At 47.0% G+C, this 21744-nt stretch overlaps 1 protein-coding gene and 1 long non-coding RNA gene across 2 annotated transcripts in view; both read left to right on the forward strand.

Annotated features, from left to right (window-relative positions):
* GLCE (glucuronic acid epimerase) overlaps window positions 1–18265 on the forward strand; it is a 41605-nt gene extending 23340 nt beyond the window's left edge. Inside the window, exons 3-5 of the mRNA XM_014952676.1 lie at window positions 8774–9336; window positions 12500–12745; window positions 15857–18265. Of these exons, the coding sequence (XP_014808162.1) occupies window positions 8787–9336; window positions 12500–12745; window positions 15857–16881 (1821 nt within the window). The 5' untranslated portion in view covers window positions 8774–8786 and the 3' untranslated portion in view covers window positions 16882–18265. The remainder of the gene's footprint in view (window positions 1–8773; window positions 9337–12499; window positions 12746–15856) is intronic.
* Window positions 18266–18721: 456 nt separating this feature from the next.
* LOC106894189 lies at window positions 18722–20914 on the forward strand. Its single transcript, XR_001413225.1, has 2 exons — window positions 18722–18771; window positions 19218–20914. It is a non-coding gene; the product is annotated as an uncharacterized LOC106894189 (long non-coding RNA).
* The last annotated feature ends 830 nt before the right edge of the window (window positions 20915–21744 follow it).

Raw genomic sequence — 21744 nt, forward strand, 5'->3', positions numbered from 1 at the left:
TCTCCACTTTGAGGGTGGCAGAGCCCTGGCAGAGGCTGCCCAGGGAGGTGGTGGAGTCTCCTTCTCTGGAGACATTCAGACCCCACCTGGACACGTTCCTGTGGGACCTGCTCTGGGTGACCCTGCTCTGGCTGGGGGTTGAACTGGGTGGTCTCCAGAGATCCCTCCCAACCCTCACCACTCTGTGATTCTGTGAGAGCTACAGTCACAGCCATGGCAGTGCCATCCAGAAATGGTGCTGTGACCCAGCCATGCCGTGGGCTCTCTGGGACAGAGCTCTGCTCCCTGGAATAATATGGTGAGTCTCCTCCTGAGGGTCTTCTCACAGCCCTTAACACTCTGCCTTGAGACCTGCTCAGGTGTCGATTTCAGAGCCGAAATATGAGGGAAACTGATGGAATGGTTTCATCTTGTGCTTCATTAATCCGTGTAGTAACAATATCATACTTGATAGCTTGGGAAGAGGCAGCGTGATGCCTCCGTGAGCAGCAGCCAGTTTTCGGAGTTATTGTTTGTGCCATCAGTGAGGGCTTTAATAGCTTAATCCAGCTGGAAAGCAAGTAGATTTATTAGACTGTACGATAAATGGGTCATAATTGCGGCGGCAGTCCCTGCTAACTGCTTTGCCTGATACGGCATGAGAATATGATATACGACTAATTTCACCTCGAGTTTTGCAGTGATGTTGTGTACTAGATCTACTAGAAAAACTAAGGCGAGAGTCTCTCAGAGTCTCTCTGAGGAGAGTCTCTCGAGAGTCTCCTGAGAGCCCTCGGCAGAGGCTGGTCCTGGTTCCTCTGGGGAAAGAAACAGGGATAAACCCATCGTTTGCAGCGCAGAACAAGGGAACATCCTCCCAGCATCTTAAAAAAAGTACTTTTTTCTCTCCAGTCTATATTTCAGTTACTCTTTGAGCTATACTAGATTTTTTTAAAAATTAATACAGGCTGACAAATGCCTTTTAAAGCGTGCAGCATATGCAGGAGTTAGGAAAACCAGTGCTTGTGTCTAGGACCAGCCTGAAGAGATGGGATGTGTTCCCCTGGCTCCATCACACGCCGCCTTAGGGCGTCTCACAGTGGATTCCTGGAAAAACTGAGGTTGCAGGGGACATCTGGAGATCATCTAGCCCCACCTCCTGTTGAAAGCAGGGCTCAGGCCGGGTTATCCAGCTTGAAGCAACTCGTCCCCTTCATTGCAATGAAGCGTGCAAGTTTTCTTCCATTTTCATTTTTCTTTTCCCCCAATTTGAGATGATAAAACGTTCCTGATTGCATGGCAGTAAAGGCCCATGTGTCACTAAAATCCTGCTGTTGTGCAGGGCAATAGTTTATTCTGATTTATTTTATTTGGTCGGTCTGTCTGTCTGTCCAGGGGCAGGAGAAGAAGTCTGTCCCTCCCAGGGAGCGGGGTGAGAGGGGGTGCAGTTGCTCCCTGCATCTGGAAGCAGCAGCTAAATCTGTTTGAAAACCTTGAAAATTGAGTATCTTCGTGGATACTCACACTGGTCATGCCTGATCCTGAACTTAGATGAAGATTTCAGTTTCTAATAAGAAACGATCACATCAGTATCCATAGAAAAGTGCTTTGGCTTTTGGAATTAACTATTATAGAGCAACAGACTTTGCTGCCTTAATAATAATAGATGTGTTGATACAAATAACACTGTATTAGGCTCTAATTGGGCTGGAAAACTGTCGGATAAGCTGCTGGGTATGGCTTCTTCACTTTATATTTTAGATCCTCTCCATCTAATCGTCCCCAGATGGAGCACTGGGAGCGGTGAGGATTAGACATAAATCTGTGCTAAAGAGCCAGTGGAGGGGCTGGTAATCTCTGTTCTGTTATGGGAGATACATTCCTTGCTGTTTGTACAGTTGTAATTGCTTGTTTTTTCCTTAAGTGCTAGGAAATCTTGACGATGCGCCATGTCTTAAAATACTAACTGAATACAGGCAAAATAAATGGAATATTAGAAGTGAGGTTTGTCTGCTGGGCCCAGGTTAGCATTCAGATAAATTATAGGCGTTGCCAGAATATTTTGAATGTTTTTTTCCCTCAATGCATAACACCTCCAGGTGCAGTGATTGGCAAAACAGCACTAATTTGTGTGTGTGATGGGGAAGGAAATGTGTAATGAGGGAAGCAATAGGAGGTGTATCCATGGAGCCACCACCAGCAGATTGAGGCCGCAGGTAAAACACGTTTGGGAAACACAGAGCTGTCAGAAAGTCAGATGATTCATAAATATCACATTTTAAGACGTTAAGTAAGCTTTGGCAAAGGATCTGAAGTTTTGATGTCGTTACAATTATCAAAAAGAATGTTCCACAGTTACTGAAAGTCATTCCGGAGTTCTTTGGTTTTTCCATTATCTAACACTGTAATGCCGAGCCCAAATAGGATTTTGCTGGGTGGGATAAACAGGAAACGGGGGGGAAAATATTCTATCTGAGGGTTTGTGTGTAACTGAGTATAACTTTTAGGTTTGAGCATATATTGAGGTTCTAGTCTTGCTGCTTTATTTTGTTAAGTTGTGTGCTGTGTCTTCTCTTGGAATGCTGAGTGTGACGTGTCTGCGATTGGCAGTCACTGTTCAGGGTGGTTTATTTTCCCCTGGACTAAATGGCTTAGTCTGGCAAAGAGGCTTCAAAGTAAATAGGTAGCTTATCGTTGTACAGCAGAAATCCCTGCTCTTAGTGGAAATGCTGCCTTTTCTCTTACCGAGCGACCACGGAGCTGGTGTGTCAGACCCTTCCCACCCCCCCGAGACTCAGCGGGCAACTTGCTGCTGATTATTGGTTAAATGCAGAGAATTTAAATGCAGAGAATTTAAATGCCAGCCCTTTAACTTGCTGCCAACCGGCGTGTTCCTGGGAAATGGACTTCGGTGTCTTGAGTCCTCGCTTGGTTATTTGTTTGGGAAGAACGTTTAGTGTTTTTAACCAGCTTCAAAGCCCTTGGTGCTCTTTGCTCCTGCGGGTAGGGGGGCTGCAGGGCCGTGGAAACGGGGCTCGTGCTGCCCCCGATGCATCCTCCGGGGCTTGTAACTCCAGTTAAACACCAGTGGTCTGTGAAGGTTGGAGAATCATTGATCTGGTTTATTAAAAGCTGGTCCAGGCAACATGAGCCAAAAAAGAAGTGACAGCGCAGAAGTGGCCACCGGCAGCTCGTGTGGTGTTTGTGTCACCCAGGGGAAATGGGAAGAGCGGTGAAAAATAAAGAAAAGCACGTGGCCAGGGGCTGTATCCCTGTCTGCCTTCATCCTAAGCCACTGTCACCCATAACCTGAGCAGATGGGACCTTTGGGAGCTGGGAGAAAGCTTTAAATAATTGTTGCCTCTATTCTGGGTAAAACGCATCAGCCCTTTGGCAAACTGTTGTGTCCAGTGTCACCACACACCACTGGTTTAATAGGTTTTTAACTCTGGATTCTCAAGTGAGACTTGAAAACCACCTGAAGATGGGTTCTTTCGGGAGGGCTCTGGGTATCCCCTTCCCCTTGAAATAGGTTCAGGCTGTGGTATGAACCCAGGAGGACCAACGCAGGTGATTAAATGCTGTGATGGCAGGGGGACAGCAGCAGTGCTGGCATCTTCCCCCGCTGCAGAAACCAAATCTCACTCTCGGAAACAAGATTGGGGTGGAGAGTCCCAGGAACACTGCAGGTCACCCTCTTCCACGCCATTTGGTTTAAAATGAGCTCACTGCAATTAAGATGGGGAAGGCAGAAGTGCTTTTCATGGAGTATCCTCCTTTTCCCCTCTCTTTTCTGTTTCTAGGTTTTATTCTTCTTTTTGCTTTCCCATTTTTTCTTCCAGTGCTGTTCAGACTAATCCAAGGGCCGTCCTATCCCCTGGACGTTCATGGTGATGGAGGAGGAAGGGCATCTTCATTCCTGCTCTTAACATTTTGCTCTGGTGTCTCAGGGTTTTCAAAAAAGAGAGTCCTCTTATAGGTCTTTGACAGTAAATTCAATCATTATATTATATAAATATACATTATATAAAATGCAGTATTTAATAACGCCGAAGGGTAATTTAACGTTGATAAGGACAGAAGTGAATGAAATGTCAGTGGTTGTATGAGCTCAAGAAAAGGCTCTGACATTCAGTTAAATTTAGGTTCAGCTTCAAGCCCTTTGGTTGATGCAGGTGCTGTGGGTACGACCAGCCCTATGGATGTGTGGGAGGGTAGGAACAGCCCTATGGATGTGTTGGAGGGTATGAACAGCCCTATGGACGTGTGGGAGGGTATGACCAGCCCTATGGATGTGTTGGAAGGATTCAGTGGACATCTCTGTGCAGGGAGATGTGGCATCAGTCTCATCGGTTGCTCCAGCAGGAAATTTATCTCAAAGAGAGGAGGATATAATCCAGCATCTGCTGGAATTCACCATTTCACAGAATCACAGAATTGTAGTGCCCTAAGTGCGGGGAGACATGGCATCAGTCTCATCGGTTGCTCCAGTGGGAAATTTATCTCTAAAAGAGGAGGATATGATCCAGCATCTGCTGGAATTCACCATTTCCAGATTAACGCTCCCGTGTAACCCCCACGGAGATCCCGTAATGAAACTCGAAGGGTTTATTGGGATGGTTCTATCTTAATGGTTCTTGGAAAGCCAAAGAAATGCTAAATATCCTGGTAGCTTTCCAGTTAACTCCCACACTTGGAAGGGAGTGAAGGGGTGAACTGGAAAGTCAGCATTTGGGCTGGTGTTGGTGTCTGTGAAAAGGAAATGGTCAAGTCAGTAATCACTGGAAAATAATTTGTGTGTGTGTATATATATATTTATATGTGTGTGTGTATGTATATACACACATGTGTATGTGTATATGTATACATATATATACACACACATCTAAATACATACTTGTGTATAATTTTCCTCTTGAGCACACAGAAACCTGGCAATAGCCAGAGAAATTCTTACTTTGAATGTATTCAGCACAGTTTTGCAGATCAAAAAAGCTTGTCTTAGAAGAGACTTCCAAAGAGAGAGAGATGTATTTTTAGAATGCAAATAACTTGGTTTTATGTAAGAGCTGAGAAGCAGGACTGAATCTGTCACCCTCCGACACACAGCTGGAACTGTGGATCCCTAATTCACAGCATGCAATACGGAGATCTGTCCTCTTTCCAGGCATCATTAATAAAGCAGCAGTAGTAAGATTTTATTTATATTTAATCCAGTTGTTCTTTGCATTAAAACCAGTGTTTCGGGTGCCTTGATACCTCCCTGGAATCGGCAAAATCAGTTTCTCTGATTGCATCCCAGTTTTGGAGGTGCATTTGAAATGAGTCGTTTACACTGTAAGGAATGCTATTTCATTGCAATTTAATTAGAATTTATCTAATGAATTGTACGGCAGCTCCGTAAGTGTAAAAACCAAACACGTATTAGTTCACAGATGGTTTGTGTTGTTGCTGTGGGGCGGCGTAAATCACCTCAGCGCATCCCTCTGCTGGAGCCCAAAGTGGTCATTCAGCCTCGGAATTAAAGGAATTCTGAGATTCCAGATTTCTGAGAGCTATTTGCCTTTTAAACCTGCAGCTCCAGCATTAATTGAGGGGTAGGTATGTCATCCTGCAAAAAAGAGGAGAAAAGAAACCTGGGTCTCGGGGATCTATTACTTCCTACCTCAAAACTACTTCCCCATGTTGTACTTCTTAAGTCCTTTTAAATATGGGATGATGAAATCCTTTTCATAAGAGCAGCAGGGGAATAAACCAATTTAACACAGTCCCTTTGTGGGGTTTAAATTACCTCTTTCTGCTGCCGAAATTCTGAATTCTTTTTTTCAACTGCATTTGAACAAAAATCCACCTCTCTATTTGACATGGAATAAGCCTCTCTCCACTGATATTTCTAGGTATTTTTTTTTTTTCCACTGCCTGGTGAGACTTAACATGATGGGTCTCTGAAAATACTCCTCTTTGTTCATTTGTAGTTCATAAAAATTAACTATTTCAGTGGTGTTGCCGGGAAGGTGTGGATGCTCTGACCTGGAGCATCTCCTGCGCTTCCCTGGAGCTGCAAGGTGAGCGTGGTAAATGCTAAATGCTTTACAAATCTCCAAATTCCCTCCTGTCTGAGGTAGCAGAACACAAATAAAATAAAAGCTGTGTTTAAATGGCACAGCCAGGACCTTTTCACAGCTATAGAGGCTGTTTAAAAACCCTAGAGTAATGGGCATGGGGTAACAGGGGTGTAAAAAGTATGGTGATGGTGTTTCCCCATCCCTCTCTCCCCATCCCCTGCTACTCCAGATGGCTTAATTAATTTGGAGTTTTATAGGTAGGGGTGAAGTGTATCAGAAGCGTCGTTCCCTATTTAAAAAATGAATTATCCCTTGGTGTGAAAAACGAGTGTATTTGTTGAGGTCATCCTGGAAGCATCATCGCTAAAAATTATCTGCTGATGCAGAAAATTGGATTTATTCTTCTGCTAGCATTTCCATAAAAACACAATTACATATAAATTTACGTTCTCTAAAAGCTTGTAGTAAACTGGGCTTTTAGAAAATAAGACACTTATCTTTTAAAGTCCGGTTTTAAACGACCAGATGGTGCTTACAGTATGGAAGCATAGAACTGGTGAGAGATAATTGATTATTTCCATTTAAGAGGGAGGTGGGGGGAGGGAGGGTGTGTGGAACTGGGGGTGAAACTCCTTTTAATTGCTGTGGGGTTGACTCCTGCCTCTCAGCAAATGTCCCCAATATCTGCGGCCGTTCTTGGGGCTCCTCGTTGAAATCACGGCCGGACCACGCTGCTGTGACCTCCCCCCGGGGGTGTCAGATGGGGCTGTAATTAAGCAAAGCTTTAAAACTGAGCTCATCGGCTCGGATGCTACAGCTTAGCGGGGTGGGGAAATTAAACTTCTCTTTAATAGGGATTTTATGAAGTGTATCCGCAATATTCCTGCGCCTCTGGAAAACGCACGTGTCGTCTGTTTGAAAGGACTTCTTCACTCCTCAGCAAAAGTAGGGTTTCCTGAGCAAAATGTGCTGAAATCGCCTCAATTTGCGGGTTTATTTCCCTTGCCTGGCTCCTTGTTGAAGTGTGCTTTGTGCGTTTATCTTGCAGACTAAAAAAATAAAATAAAATCCCCGGAGAGGGGTTACATATTTTCTGCTGTCTCCTGGGGGAGCGGGACACGTCAGCCCATGGAGATCCATCCTGTCCCCGGGGGATGATCCCAAACTTTCCCAGTCCCTCCTTTCCCTCCCTGGGCTCTGGCTCTGTCATCCCCCCGCCCCAGCCCTCTTCCCTTCCTCCTCCTCCTCCTCCTCCTCACACATATTATTGGTCTAAAAGCACGTTTGAGGGGCGGTAACGTCGAGAATCGATCCAGCCGTTGGTGGCTGAGCTCCATCTCAGAAAATGTTTATAGCTTATGATTTAAAAAAAATTTAAAAAAAAAAAAGGCAAAAATAACCATCTGTTTTTACATAGGAGTCTGTGATTTCCGTGGTGGGAACTAGGAATATTTCTAGGCTCCGGGGTTGGACTGTAGGGCTGTTTTGTTGGAAATCCCTCTGCTGTGGGGTGGGGTGGGTGGGGGTATGTTCTGCTGGGGGTCTCTCCTTCTTCTGAGTTTATTTGCAGGGTCCCGGTGGCCGCTGAGCGTCTCGTTAACATCCGGCTTTTAATTTAGAAGTGATTGCCCCTGTTTCTTTGCATCCTTTGCGTTGGGTGAGACAATCTGCTGTCGCGGGCAGGAGGTGACTTGGTACCTTTGATCTTGTTGCTTATGGAGAGCTGGAAAAACCCCACTTCTTTTCCAGGTGCCCCCACCTGTCCCATTCCCACCCAACCCCATCGTGTGGGCATCAAGAAGAGTGTGGCCAGCAGATAGAGAGAGGTCATCCTCTCCCTCTGCTCTGCCCTGGGGAGGCCCCATGTGGAGCACTGGGACCAGTTCTGGGCTCCCCACTTCCAGAAGGACAGGGAACTGCTGGAGAGGGTCCTGGGAAGGCTACGAAGATGCTCAAGGGACTGGAACATCTCTGTGCTGAGGAAAGGCTGAGGGACCTGGGGCTGTTCAGCTGGAGAAGAGCAGACTGAGAGGGGACCTCATCGATGCTGAGCAATAGCTAAAGGGTGGGGGGCAAGAGGATGGGGTCAGGGTCTTCTCAGTGGTGCCCGGGGACAGGATGAGGGGCAATGGGCACAAACTGGAATATAGGAAGTTCCATCTCAACACAAGGAGGAACTTCTTCACTTTGAGGGTGGCAGAGCCCAGGGAGGTGGTGGAGTCTCCTTCTCTGGAGACATTCAGAGCCCATCTGGACACGTTCCTGTGGGACCTGCTCTGGGTGGACCTGCTCTGGCCAGGAGTTGGACTGGGTGATCTCCAGAGGTCCCTTCCAACCCCGTATCATCCTGTGATTCTGTGTCATAGAGTCATAGAGTTGTCCAGGCCAGAAGGGACCTCCAAAGGCCATCTAGTCCGACCCCCCCCGCAGTCAGCAAGGACACGCCCAACTAGACCAGGTTGCCCAGGACCTCATCGAGCCTCTCCTTGAATATCTCCAGGGAAGGGGCCTCAACCACCTCCCTGGGCAACCTGTTCCAGTGCTCCACCACCCTCACAGTGAAGAACCCTCTCCTCATCTCCAGTCTAAATCTGTTCCCCTCCAGCTTGAAGCCATTGCTCCTCATCCTACCAGGTGCTCCCACCAGAGAGGCTCCCAATTAGCAGATCCAACAGCTCCGGCTGTTAATCATCGCTTCTAAAAATCCCCTCCCCTCTCTGTTTCCCCAGGTATGGTGTGAATATGCGTTGCTTGGCAGCTCGGGTCAACTACAAGACTCTGATCTTCATCTGTGCCCTCTTCACCCTGCTGATGGTGCTGCTTTGGAACCGGTGCTCCTCCGACCGCGCCGGCCCCTTCCCCCGGAGCCTCCCCGGCCCCGACCGTCGAGGAGGAGCCGCCGCCGCCGCCTCCGAGAGCGACCCGTCCCGGCAGCAGAGCGAGGAGGCATCTCCCCAGGAACAGCAAAAAGCTCCCCCCATCGCTGGGGGCTTCAACAAAGCCCCGGGGCTGAAGTACGAGGAGATTGACTGTCTGATCAATGACGAGCACACCGTCAAAGGGAGGAGGGAAGGCAACGAGGTCTTCCTGCCGTTCAGCTGGGTAGAGAAATACTTTGAGGTTTATGGGAAAATTGCTCAGTACGATGGTTATGACAGGTTTGAATTCTCTCATAGCTACTCCAAAGTTTACACACAGCGAGCACCTTACCACCCCGACGGGGTCTTCATGTCCTTCGAGGGCTACAACGTAGAGGTTCGGGACAGAGTGAAGTGTATAAGTGGCGTTGAAGGTTTGTGTCGACTTTTTTATATATATTTTTTTTTTTTAAAATATTTTAAACTTGCTGCCATCATTTGAGACACAAAATTATGTTAATTTTGGTGCGATAGACTCCTAAGAAATCCACCCACTCTGAGAAATGGTGGGTGGTCTCTGTGCTGGGTTTTCCCAGCTCCCATCCTGCCTCTCTGGTTTTACTGGTCGCAGCAAACTCCAGGGGTGCCAGGAGGCTATTTTAAACTTGCTGCCATCACTTGAGACACAAAATGATGTTAATTTTGGTGCGATAGACTCCTAAGAAATCCACCCACTCTGAGAAATGGTGGGTGGTCTCTGTGCTGGGTTTTCCCAGCTCCCATCCTGCCTCTCTGGTTTTACTGGTCGCAGCAAACTCCAGGGGTGCCAGGAGGCTTCTCCTCTGGTGCTGCTGCTGGATTTTGGCATTGCTGGTGACACAGCGTTCCTCTCAGGGTGCTGCAGAAATCCACCCACTCTGAGAAATGGTGGGTGGTCTCTGTGCTGGGTTTTCCCAGCTCCCATCCTGCCTCTCTGGTTTTACTGGTCGCAGCAAACTCCAGGGGTGCCAGGAGGCTTCTCCTCTGGTGCTGCTGCTGGATTTTGGCATTGCTGGTGACACAGCGTTCCTCTCAGGGTGCTGCAATGACTGGAAAATATAAAATTGGAGATTTTATAGGTGCAGCATCTCCCCCCCATGCCCTGCAAATGGTGCTGCTGCGCGAGGAGAGGAGGTTTCAGAAAACCACAGAAGGGTCAAAAAACTCTCCAGCCCTTGAAGCATCCCTGAATCAAATTAATATGCAGTAAAACCTTTCCAATTTGCACTTTTAGTAAAGCGTGCAATCAGTAATTAGGACGCAAGGTCTCCCCGCGTCGTGGCAGAGATTTCATCGCAGAAAATTCCTGTCGAGCTCCATATTAAAAAAGTTAACGACTTTATAAAACTGTTAGGGAGTGCAACGCTATGACCCCTTGTAAATTAAAGACCAAATTTCACTTAAGGATTAAAAAATATATTCATTTTCATGCATCTCAGTGATTGATGATGCTGTGCTGTGTTGAGATGAGCCCTTCCCATGATACGGTCACTGCAGGAAGCCACGTCAGGCAATTAATTTGTCTGCAAAGGAGTCAGATAAATCAATGCATAGAGTATACCAGTTGTTTGGGGGCTTTTTTTGGCTTTTTTTTTAATGTTACCTTCACATTTTTATTATTTTTTTTAACTCTTGTCCTCATTACATCTGCCAAGGACAAAAAAAAAAGCCGAATTTCAGTAAGAACTGCTTGAGAATTGGGACAAATTCTGCAGCCTCTTTCCAGATGTGCAGGGGAGGTGCTGTGTGTCACCACTCTCTGCTTTAACCTCGAGAGACCAACCAGTTTTAACGCTCCACCATGTGGTTATTTATCTAAAAACCTTGCTTTTTTTTTCTTTTTTTGCAGCACGTGATTTAAGAGCTGTCAGTATGAAACGTGGTGCCAGAGCCAGGGTTTTGGCAAAGGCAATAGAGTTACTGGCATCCAGCAAATGGGATGGGGGAGAGAAATAGTTTGTAGGGAAGGGATTTTAATATTCAAACACCTTCTCAAGACAATTATAGGTTTTCCTTGCATCATTCCAGCCCTAGAGATTCTCATTTGTTGCATGATAAAAAAAAACAACCACCCTCGTATTATATTTTCACCTTCTCTCTTTCTGCAAGGTTAACGTGTTGTTGTGTCCTATGACCTGGAGAATTTAATCTTGTCATCTTGTATAAATTTCAAGTAAAGCTTTTAAGGCAGATTTCTTTTTTTTCTTTTTTTTTTGCATATTTCAGTCTCAGTGAATGCACCCTTAACTGAAAATGCTTAGCGTTAATAAGCGAGCTGGCTTCCAGGAGTGGAGATAATACACAGTATTTAAATATTTCCCGTGATGGTTTCCTCTTTAGGCAGCAAGAAGCCATCCCCACTCCATCAGTCATATTTATTAGGAACACAAAGCACCAAAATATGCATGAAAATGTATCTTTTTTACATTTAGTTTAAGTAATCTTTTCATTGTACCGCATTTCAGGAGAAATTGGTTTCTGAGCTTGACATTGCCAAGGGGCAAAATGGTGCAAATGTCAACTTGTTTATTTTCATCTTCTGTTTTTTTTTTTTCTTGGCTTACGTGAGCGCTAAGGTTTCACGGCGCTAAATATCCTTGGTTTCCTGCAGGAGGGTCACAATGATATATTCCCACTTTGGATTCGTATTTAGAGTTCCAAATAAAACTCCAGACTTTAGGAGAATCCTGTTTTTATCCCTGTGTTAAGAGCGGTGCGTTTGCTTGCTTATGGAGGTGTGGGTATAAATAAGTCTCCTCCACACAGTTTATTTTCATTTCCCACACAGCCGGTGATGCAATGGGCAATTTATGGTGTGAAGGAGGGTTTTTTCACCCAAAACCTGAGGCTGCAGCTCCTGGGAGCTGGCGAAAAGGAATTGGAGCAGATTTGTGGATGTTGGGTGAAAATGCTCTTTTAGCATCAAATAACTCTTCCCAAAATCTAGTAATGACACACACACACTAAATTTGCAAAGATTTATGTGGCATTAAAGGGCTTGTGTTAGATGTGACATCGTTTGGAGATTGAGTGGTCTCTGGGGTGGGGAGGGGGAAAAATCTGTTTGGCCATTTTAAATGTATTTTATAATAAGGATGATGGTTCAGTAAATAATGAAATGAGAATGTGTGGAAGGCCACGATAAGGACTTCTCTGCCACTCAAATCTGCTTAGTTTTGCCTGGTTAGGAATCTCGGTGTAAGTGGGAGCAGTTCACCCTCCACCAGGACTTTCCTGGAGTCTAAAAACGGTGAAGCCTAGAAATGGCGTTTGCCAGGAGTGGTGGGGTGTGGAGGGAGAGTGGCTTTTGAAAATATATTGATAAAACTGCTCCTTTTTCTTCCTTTTCTTCTCGCAGGCGTGCCCTTATCCACCCAGTGGGGACCTCAAGGCTATTTCTACCCCATCCAGATCGCGCAGTACGGCTTGAGTCACTACAGCAAGAAAACGGTGAAGCCTAGAAATAGCGTTTGCCGGGAGCGGTGGGGTGTGGAGGGAGAGTGGCTTTTGAAAATATATTGATAAAAACACTACTTTTTCTTCCTTTTCTTCTCACAGGCGTGCCCTTATCCACCCAGTGGGGACCTCAAGGCTATTTCTACCCCATCCAGATCGCGCAGTACGGCTTGAGTCACTACAGCAAGAACCTGACGGAGAAGCCACCTCACGTGGAGGTGTATGAAACGGCCGAGGAGAAGGACAGGGCTGGCAGGGCTGGGGACTGGACGGTGCCCAAAGGCTGCTCCCTCTCCACCGTCTCAGACAAAGCCAAGTTCACCAGCGTCAAACAGTTCATCGCTCCAGGTGGGTTATCTCAGATCCCCAGAGATCATAGAATCATCTAGGTTGGAAGAGACCCTTGGGATCATCGAGTCCAACCATCTCCCCTACTCTACAAAGTCCTCCCCTACACCATGTCCCTCAGCACTGCATCTAAATGGCCCTTAAACACAGCCAGGGATGGGGCCTCCCCCCCCTCCCTGGGCAGCCTGTTCCAATGCCCGACCACTCTTTGGGTGAAAAATTCCTTCCTAATGTTCAATCTAAACCTCCCCTGTTGGAGCTTGAAGCCGTTCCCTCTCATTCTGTCACTAATTACCTGTGAGAAGAGCCCAGCACCAACCTCTCTACAGTGTCCTTTCAAGTAGTTGTAGAGGGTGATGAGGTCTCCCCTCAGCCTCCTCTTCCTCAAACTAAACAGCCCCAGCTCCTTCAGCTGCTCTTCATATGATTTGTTTTCCAGCCCCCTCACCAGCTTCGTTGCCCTCCTCTGCACTCGCTCCAGCACCTCCAGATCTCTCTTGGATTGAGGTGCCCAAAACTGGACACAATACTCGAGGTGTGGCCTCCCCAGTGCTGAGTACAGGGGCACAATCACCTCCCTGCTTCTGCTGGTCACACTATTTTTGATACAAGCCAGGATGCCATTGGCTTTCTTGGCCACCTGGGCACGCTGCCGGTACCAGGGGAGCTTTAATTTGCTGGGATTAACGTGTTTTCCTTTATCCTGTGTGACTTCCCGTCCTTAAGGTCTCACCTGAGAGCATCATCTCATTTCTCTACCTCCCAAGTTTTCCTTTTCCTCCCGTTTCTCTCCATCGCTGCTTTTTCAACATTATTTTGGTGAAAAAAATAGGCGAATGTACTCGTGGAGGGCAGTGAGAAGCTACGGTCACGTTTCCTGAGCCTTTCAGCTTCTGTCTCAAAATAGAAGCAAAAAAAATAATAAAAAAAAAAAAAGGGACTAGTTGTGAAGGCTGGGAAACGGAGCTGACGTGTGATAAGCAGATGTTGAGGGTGATAGATAAGGTCTATTTTCAGGCTGGAGGGAGCGGAGCACGAGCAGGTCTCCGGGTGGAACCGGGATCTCTCTTCGTTGGGATGCGACTGTCCTTGCAGAATTTGGGATCTGGGTTCTGGTTAACCCGAGGGGCCTTAAGCTGCCCCTTGCAGAGGACTTCAGGGAGGAGGATGGTGAAGATGAGGGGCTGCACCCGGGCTGCTCTTCCCCTGCAGAGGGGCAAGAGGCCTTGTGTTGCCCTTCTCTTCCATTTACCCTCTTCTGTTTCCTACTTAAGGGGGAAATTCATTATTCCATGCGAGACTTTCCTTTGTGCTGGGACGGGCTCATTAATAAGGATGTAATGCATTTTTCCTCAATCAATACCCATTAGAATTAATGAGCCCATTACTTAAAAAGACAATGAAGTAATTTTCAGTTGGCACCTTAGGCCTGGGTCTCCAGGGGAAAGATTGTCGAACACTCTTGTGTCTTTGTAAGAGGTAAATACGGGGAGAGGAGAGGCTAAAAGATCTGTTAGGGATTCTCTCCTCATCCTTTATTGATGGCAGAGTGATCTGTGGGGCTGGGAGCCTGCGGTGCCCTCTCCTCTTAGATGCCCTTAAGTAATGGATTTATGGGCGCTTCAGGCCGTGCAAACAACAGGCAGCCTTTAGTTCTCTGAAAACTCCTTCTCCCACCCCCTCTATTATAATTCACTTCGTTATCACACAAGCGTTTATTTAAAAGGCACCATAAAACTTACTTGAGAGGAATTGTGAGTGAGGAGGGTTGTTTTTTTTTTTAATTACATTTTTCATCAGAGCAAAATGTTGTCGTAACGAAGCGCTGGGCGGCTTCTCCTGGAGCCGATGCCGGTCTCCAGAACTCAACGGAGTGAAGCTTTGGGTTTAAAAGATTGGGGGAAAAACCATGACATTCAGTCAAAATAATAGGTGCTGTACAACGGCACCTTCCAGCACAAGACCTTGCAGAACACCATCCATTAGTTTGGGAGACAGGGAAGAGTCTCCACTGCACAGGGAAGGTGGCTCTAACTCCGTGGTTACACCTAGAAATATTTAGGAGGCGTTTCCCAGGTGGAGAAATAGCAGAAAGGAACCCATTTTATTCTGTGGAACCGCCGTTAATTTCAGATGACTGTCTTTAAGTGTTTATCATCCCTCTCTGCCTTCAAAGCCACAGGATTTGCACACAGCCTTACAAGCTAATTAGCCCTTTGATCTTCTAGGAGAGGTTTTTTTGAGGAAGGAGTTGATTTTTTACATTTTAAAATTCAGCCTGCGAGAGAACACTGGATTTCATTATGTGGTATTGCCTAGGAGCTTTATTTAATTTTTTTTTTTTTTTTAATTAAACCGAGTTTTGCCAATGGAGAGGTTTACTAAATACTTTTAACACATTAGTTTTTCTATATTTTTGTCTTGCCCCCCTCCCACCCACCCCCCCATTAAACTAATCAGTGTGCTGGGTTTTGGAACTGTCAGGTTGGAAAAGAAAAAAGTCACAGATTTAAATATTAGTCCCGGGGGATCCTAAATACCTGCTTCTTGGCTCTCCTGGCTTTTTAGTTGAAAGAGGAGCTTTATTCTGAAAGGCCACTGCCGTGTTTTTGGGGTATTTTCTGCCAAGGGAAATTCTCAGTTTGGAACAAAAGGGCGGTTGTTGGTTTGTATGTTGAATTATGGAAGAGGAAAATATGGCAGCATCGAGGTCACCCCATCACCAGTAAGATGTCCCTGTTGGTGGCCCTGGCCCATACCCCAGGTCCTGCTGGTGTCTGTCCCTCCATCCACGGGGTTCCAGAAGCATCTGAAGGAGCCCTGCTCCACCACGAAGCGCTGCAGCGGGTTAATGGAGGAGGCAAACCAGTCCTCCCCGCTGCTGCAGGACCCCGATTGACTTCTGTGCTTAATTTAATAATGGATGGTAGCACGCAGAAAGAGCCACTGAATTATTGATGGGCTGCCCTAAAAGCTTTTGGATCCCGCCCGGTGAGAGGACTTACCCCTGGAAACTGCAGTTCACACCTTAAACCTTTTGGAGAAGTGAGTGAGTGAGTGCTTTCCCGCTGAACGAGGCTTTTTATATATTTTTTTTGGTTTGTTTTACAGAACCCACGGAGGGAGTATCTCTGCAGCTTGGGAACAGCCGCGATTTTATTATTTCTTTTGATCTCAAATTCGTAACGAACGGGAGCATTTCCGTGGTGCTCGAGACGACAGAGAAGAACCAGCTCTTCACCGTGCACTATGTCTCCAACACCCAACTCATCGCTTTTAAGGACCGAGACATCTACTACGGCGTGGGCCCCAGGACTACCTGGAGCACCCTCACCAGGGACCTGGTCACCGACCTGCGCAAAGGGGTGGGCCTCTCCAACACGAAAGCTGTGAAGCAAACCAAAATCATGCCCAAGAGAGTGGTGAGGCTGGTGGCGAAGGGTAGAGGCTTCCTCGATAACGTCACCATCTCGACCACCGCTCACATGGCGGCTTTTTTCGCCGCCAGCAACTGGCTGGTGAGGAACCAGGACGAGAGGGGTGGGTGGCCCATCATGGTGACGAGGAAGCTGGGGGAAGGATTTAAGTCCTTGGACCCGGGTTGGTACTCGGCCATGGCGCAGGGACAGGCCATCTCCACCTTGGTGAGGGCCTACCTGCTGACGAAGGACCACGCGTTCCTCAGCGCGGCCCTGAGGGCCACGGCGCCCTACAAGCTGCCGTCGGAGCAGCGCGGGGTGAAGGCCATCTTCATGAACCGGCACGACTGGTACGAGGAGTACCCCACCTCCCCCAGCTCCTTCGTCCTCAACGGTTTCATGTACTCCTTGATCGGCCTCTATGACTTAAAAGAAACAGCCGGGGAGAAGCTGGGGAAGGAGGCACAGGTCCTCTACGAGCGAGGCATGGAGTCTCTGAAGGCCATGCTACCCCTCTACGACACGGGCTCAGGGACCATCTACGACCTGAGGCACTTCATGCTGGGCACCGCTCCCAACCTGGCCCGCTGGGACTATCACACCACCCACATCAACCAGCTCCAGCTCCTCAGCACCATCGACGAGTCCCCCATCTTCAAAGAGTTCGTCAAGAGGTGGAAGAGTTACCTGCGAGGCGGCCGGGCAAAGCACAACTAGAGCTTTACAACCAAACCCCTGGGACCTGCTGCTTCCCACAGGGACAGCTTCCAAGGTCCCGGCGGCAATTTTTTACGGACCGTTTCAAAGAAGTGATCCTTAAAAAAGACTGATCTCCTGAAACCATTGCATTCCAGTGTGAAAATGTTCGGGTCTGATGGGTAGGATTCGGGAACTTCACCTGTCCTTAGTGCTCCACTGTCTGCACCCCTTTATGCTCCTGAGATTTGGGGACGTTTTTTGGGTTGGTTTTGGTTTGGTTTGGTTTTTTTTTTTCCTTTTCATAGGAAAATATTTGCAGAAGCCATAACAGGTCCCTAAAGTCCAGCACTTGCCTGAAAAGTTAGTCTGTGGCCTCTTTTAAAATGGAGTCATGTGTGTCTGTGTTGGAAGAGCATAACAGATCGTGTGGTGTTCACACCGTGGATGTGGATTTACATGTAGCCCGGGGAGTGGACAGTGATATCTTTTTAAAGGTGTTTTGGGTTTTTTTTTTTCATAGGGTTTCTTTCCTTGGGGTGAAAAATACACCTTTTGTGGGTTGGGTTTTGGGTGTTTGGTTTTTTTTTTTCTTCCAGTTGGCTTTTGACAGACGTGTGGATGGAGAACACGCAGACACCGTTCGGGCCGGGAGGTCACCTCACGAAAGCACAACCCGGTGGGGCTCATGGACCTCCCAATGCCTGCAACCATCCCACCGCTTTGGAAGCCAAATTTGCCATCATCCATCAGGTTTGCTGGTGTCGTGTCCTCCCTGGTAGCTGGAATCTCTTGTCACGAAGCCCGATGTTTTGTCCTTTCTTTTTTAATTACATCTGAGAGGTTTCTTCTGAGAGGCAGCTTCATTCCTTGGGAGACTTGTCTTGAACTCCCGAGCGTGACATGGAGCTCGTTTTGGTAGCGCAGGAAATTCAGTTGGAATTAAGGTTTTCATGTGGTGATTTTCATTTTTAACCTGCTTGTGAATATCAAGCATTTTAAAAATTAAAAATCCCCCCCTGAGGGCTTTCCAGCTCCCCCTGTGCTTTAGTACCAAGTTTCACCTCTGCCTGTTGTCTTGCTCATGGTGTAAGGGGTCACTTCATCTCCAGCGCTGGCTTCTTGGCTGGGCTTTGTCTTTGGCCCAAACGCTCTCACCGCATGCCGTGACGCTGAAGAAACCAGTTTCTTTTTCCTATTTATTGATCCTTTCCACCCATTTGTTCATCTGCCACCTTGATCCGGAAGAGTAAACCCAATCATTGTAGGAGCTCTGCGGAAAAAGACCTGGTGGACAACAGGGTGACCGTGAGCCAGCAAAATGCCCTGGTGGCCAAGAAGGCCAAGGGCCTCTTGGGGTGCATTAAGAGCAGTGTGGCCAGCAAGTTGAGGGAGGTCATCCTCCCCCCTCCCAGTTCCAGAAGAAAATGGAACTACTGGAGAGAGTCCAGTGGTGGCTACAAAGATTCAGTTCCAGAAGGAAATGGAACTACTGGAGATAGTCCAGTGGTGGCTACAAAGATGATGAGGGGCTGGAGCTTTTCTCTGCTGAGGAAAGGCTGAGGGACCTGGGGCTGTTCAGCTGGAGAAGAGCAGACTGAGAGGGGACCTCATCGATGCTGAGCAATAGCTGAAGGGTGCAGGGCAAGAGGATGGAGTCAGGTTCTTCTCAGTGGTGCCCAGTGACAGGACAAGGGGCAATGGGCACAAACTGGAACATGGGAAGTTCCATGTCAAAATCAGGAGGGACTTCTTCACTTTGAGGGTGGCAGAGCCCTGGAAGAGGGTGCCCAGAGAGGTGGTGGAGTCTCCTTCTCTGGAGATATTCAAACCCCCCCTGGACACGTTCCTGTGGGACCTGGTTTAGGTGGCCCTGCTCTGGCCGTGGGTTGGACTGGGTGGTCTCCAGAGGTCCCTGGGTGGACCTGCTCTGTCCAGGGGTTGGACTGGATGGTCTCCAGAGGTCCCTTCCAACCCCTACAGTTCTGGGATTCTGTTAGCTCTGGGGTGGTTAGTTTGTTTGTGCAGCAGATACCATGTTGGGTTTGCTCAAAGAGGCCCAGACTGGAGAGCTCCCGACGATGCTGGGGTGGGAAGGACATGGATTAGCTTTGGGGTTTTTCCACTGATCCCATTACGTGTTGTACCTGGAGGTGGGGGTTGAGCTTAAGATGTTCATACTGAGGACAAAGCTCGTTCAAATCACAAAAAGGCTGGGCACAAGGACAATATGCATCTTGATTCTTCTTTTTCTTCTTTTCTCTATTTTTTGATGCTCTTTCTGTTTCTCGTGGATGTTTGGAACAGCTTTGTGGTTACTTGATCATTGCAAACGCACGCTGCCATGACATCGAGAGGTCCCTTCCAACTCCTACAGTTCTGGGATTCTGTTAGCTCCGGGGTGGTTTGTTTGTGCAGCAGATACCGTGTTGGGTTTGCTCAAAGAGGCCCAGACTGGAGAGCTCCCGACGATGCTGGGGTGGGAAGGACATGGATTAGCTTTGGGGTTTTTCCACTGATCCCATTACGTGTTGTACCTGGAGGTGGGGGTTGAGCTTAAGATGTTCATACTGAGGACAAAGCTCGTTCAAATCACAAAAAGGCTGGGCACAAGGACAATATGCGTCTTGATTCTTCTTTTTCTTCTTTTCTCTATTTTTTGATGCTCTTTCTGTTTCTCGTGGATGTTTGGAACAGCTTTGTGGTTACTTGATCATTGCAAACGCACGCTGCCATGACATCGATTCACGAGCAGTGGATGTCACGGAGAAATTTCAATACCAAAGGTAGCAGAGGTGAATTTTTTTTTTACATCCATGTGTACACAGAGACACGCGCGCACACACACGAAACCCAGAAAAATGTGCTTCCTTTTCACTGGTCCTTACTGCAAACACACACCCATCTTTCTTCTGCGTGTTTCCTCCACCTTTTGCCCATTTGGGATTCGGAGAATCTAGAGAGACTCTTTGGGGACTGCTCAAGAGATGGTATCGGTGCCTTACGGAGGCCACAATTTCCTTTTTTTTGGTTGTTGTTGTTTTTTTTAACGAATGCCAGTTGAAAAATTGCGGTGTGGCTGATCTTTCAGTGCCTGGTGAGAGGCAGCAGTTGGGTAGATGAGCTCAGAAGCGTAGGTTGGCCATGCCAACGCCATCGGTCCCCTCAGACCACCCTGTCCTAACCGTCTTCATCGCACTTTTGGTGGCCTTAGCACACGTGGGAATTAAACCAATCACCATCCCAGGTTGTAGAATCGAAACGAGTTAGTGTGGGAGGGGTTCTCCTGTTATTTATTTTAATTGAGTTGTGCAGTGGAAGAGGATAATTGGACATTGGTGCCCATAACTTCATGGAGTTCATTTCAGTTGGGTTTTTTTTTTTTTTTTGGTTTGTTTTCGGTCTTCAGAACGACAAAGGTCTTGGTCTTCAAAACAACAAAGGTCTTGGTCTTCAAACTGACAAAGGTCTTGGTCTTCAAAACAGGAAAGGTCTTGGTCTTCATCGTCAAACAGAGAAAGGCCTTGGTCGCTGAGATCTGTTTAATCTTCCTGTACATAGATGTCGTGGAAACCATAGTGCGCGTGGGTACGTGCAAACCAGTGACACACAAGCACAACCCTCCAAGTGTGACAGTGCTCTTTTTCTCAGCCATCGTGCGAGACAATTCACTGAAAGCTGCTATTTTCATTCACCTTGTAATTGTACTTTATATTTTTTTTTCTACATTATTCTTTTTTTTTTTTTCTTTTTTTTGGGGGGGGGGAGGGGGTTTGTTTTTACATGTGGGATATTACACCATGTGTTAAATATGCAATAAATTGTTTACAGGATGCTCTTGTGAAGGGCAGTCCTCTGTAAAGCTGTACAGACTCGGCAGTCGAAGCACAATGTGCACACGATAGTTTTATATACGGCGAGACGGGACTTTTTGCAGAGGGAAAGGTTCTACTATGTTTCTATACAAAGTAAATGGGTCAACGTTTGTGCTTAATGTAAAGCTGCTTTATAAGACTGTAAAATAAATCTTTTTTTTTTTTTTTAAATCTTAAAACACAAAGGTGGGGCGTTTTTATTTATTTATTTATACCTCCTGCCCTGGATGAGCCTTGAGGAGTTAATTGTCTTGGTGGTTCCGAGATGGGAAGTCCTTAGAAATTCTATTTCCAGGGAATTTTAGATGGTTTTTTTGTTTGTTTTTATTCAAAATAAGCTGGAAAATGTTCTTTCTTCAGCGGTTCAGATTTTGCTGGTTTGGGCTCAGGGCCACAGAGGAATATTCTCCGTCTGCTCAAGTGAGGTTCACGCAGTGTGTTGCCAGGTGAGTTGTTTCTGCTGGATGCTGCTCATTGGGAGTTCTCAGGGGTTTTGTTAAATACTAATTTTAACTCAACTGGTCACTAAAAAATACCCTAACGAAGAGGACGGGTGGTCTGTCCCCCGCAGGCCGAGGTTGCTTGTAACGCACCAGTCTCTGAACTCCCTTTTTTTGGCTAAAAATGTGCAAATCCTATCAAAATTCCCTCCCAAGTAAATTGGGATTGAGCTCACCTCTGCCTCGGCTGCTCCCTGCCCGGGGCGATGCTAAATCATCACTAACTTTTCCTGGGATGGAAGGTGGGTGCCTCCTCGGCCGTAGGTGATGCCACCTTTGACTCCATCATAAATAATTTTGTGACCAAAATTTGTCGAGGAAATTTTCCGCCGAAGGAACAGGCTCCTCCCAACCGCTCGGGGGGGAAAAAACACTGAGTTATTATTTTTTTTTTTTTTATTCCTGAGCAGTTTGTTAAAAACATACGAAATCGGGAAATGGAAGGGGATCTAAATACGTTGTCTGGGTGATGGATTTGGGTGTTTGCTGCTGGGTTTGTGGTGGAAGGA

Source organism: Calidris pugnax, unplaced genomic scaffold (genome assembly GCF_001431845.1).
Source record: "Calidris pugnax isolate Ruff unplaced genomic scaffold, ASM143184v1 scaffold187, whole genome shotgun sequence".
Classification (NCBI taxonomy): domain Eukaryota; kingdom Metazoa; phylum Chordata; class Aves; order Charadriiformes; family Scolopacidae; genus Calidris; species Calidris pugnax.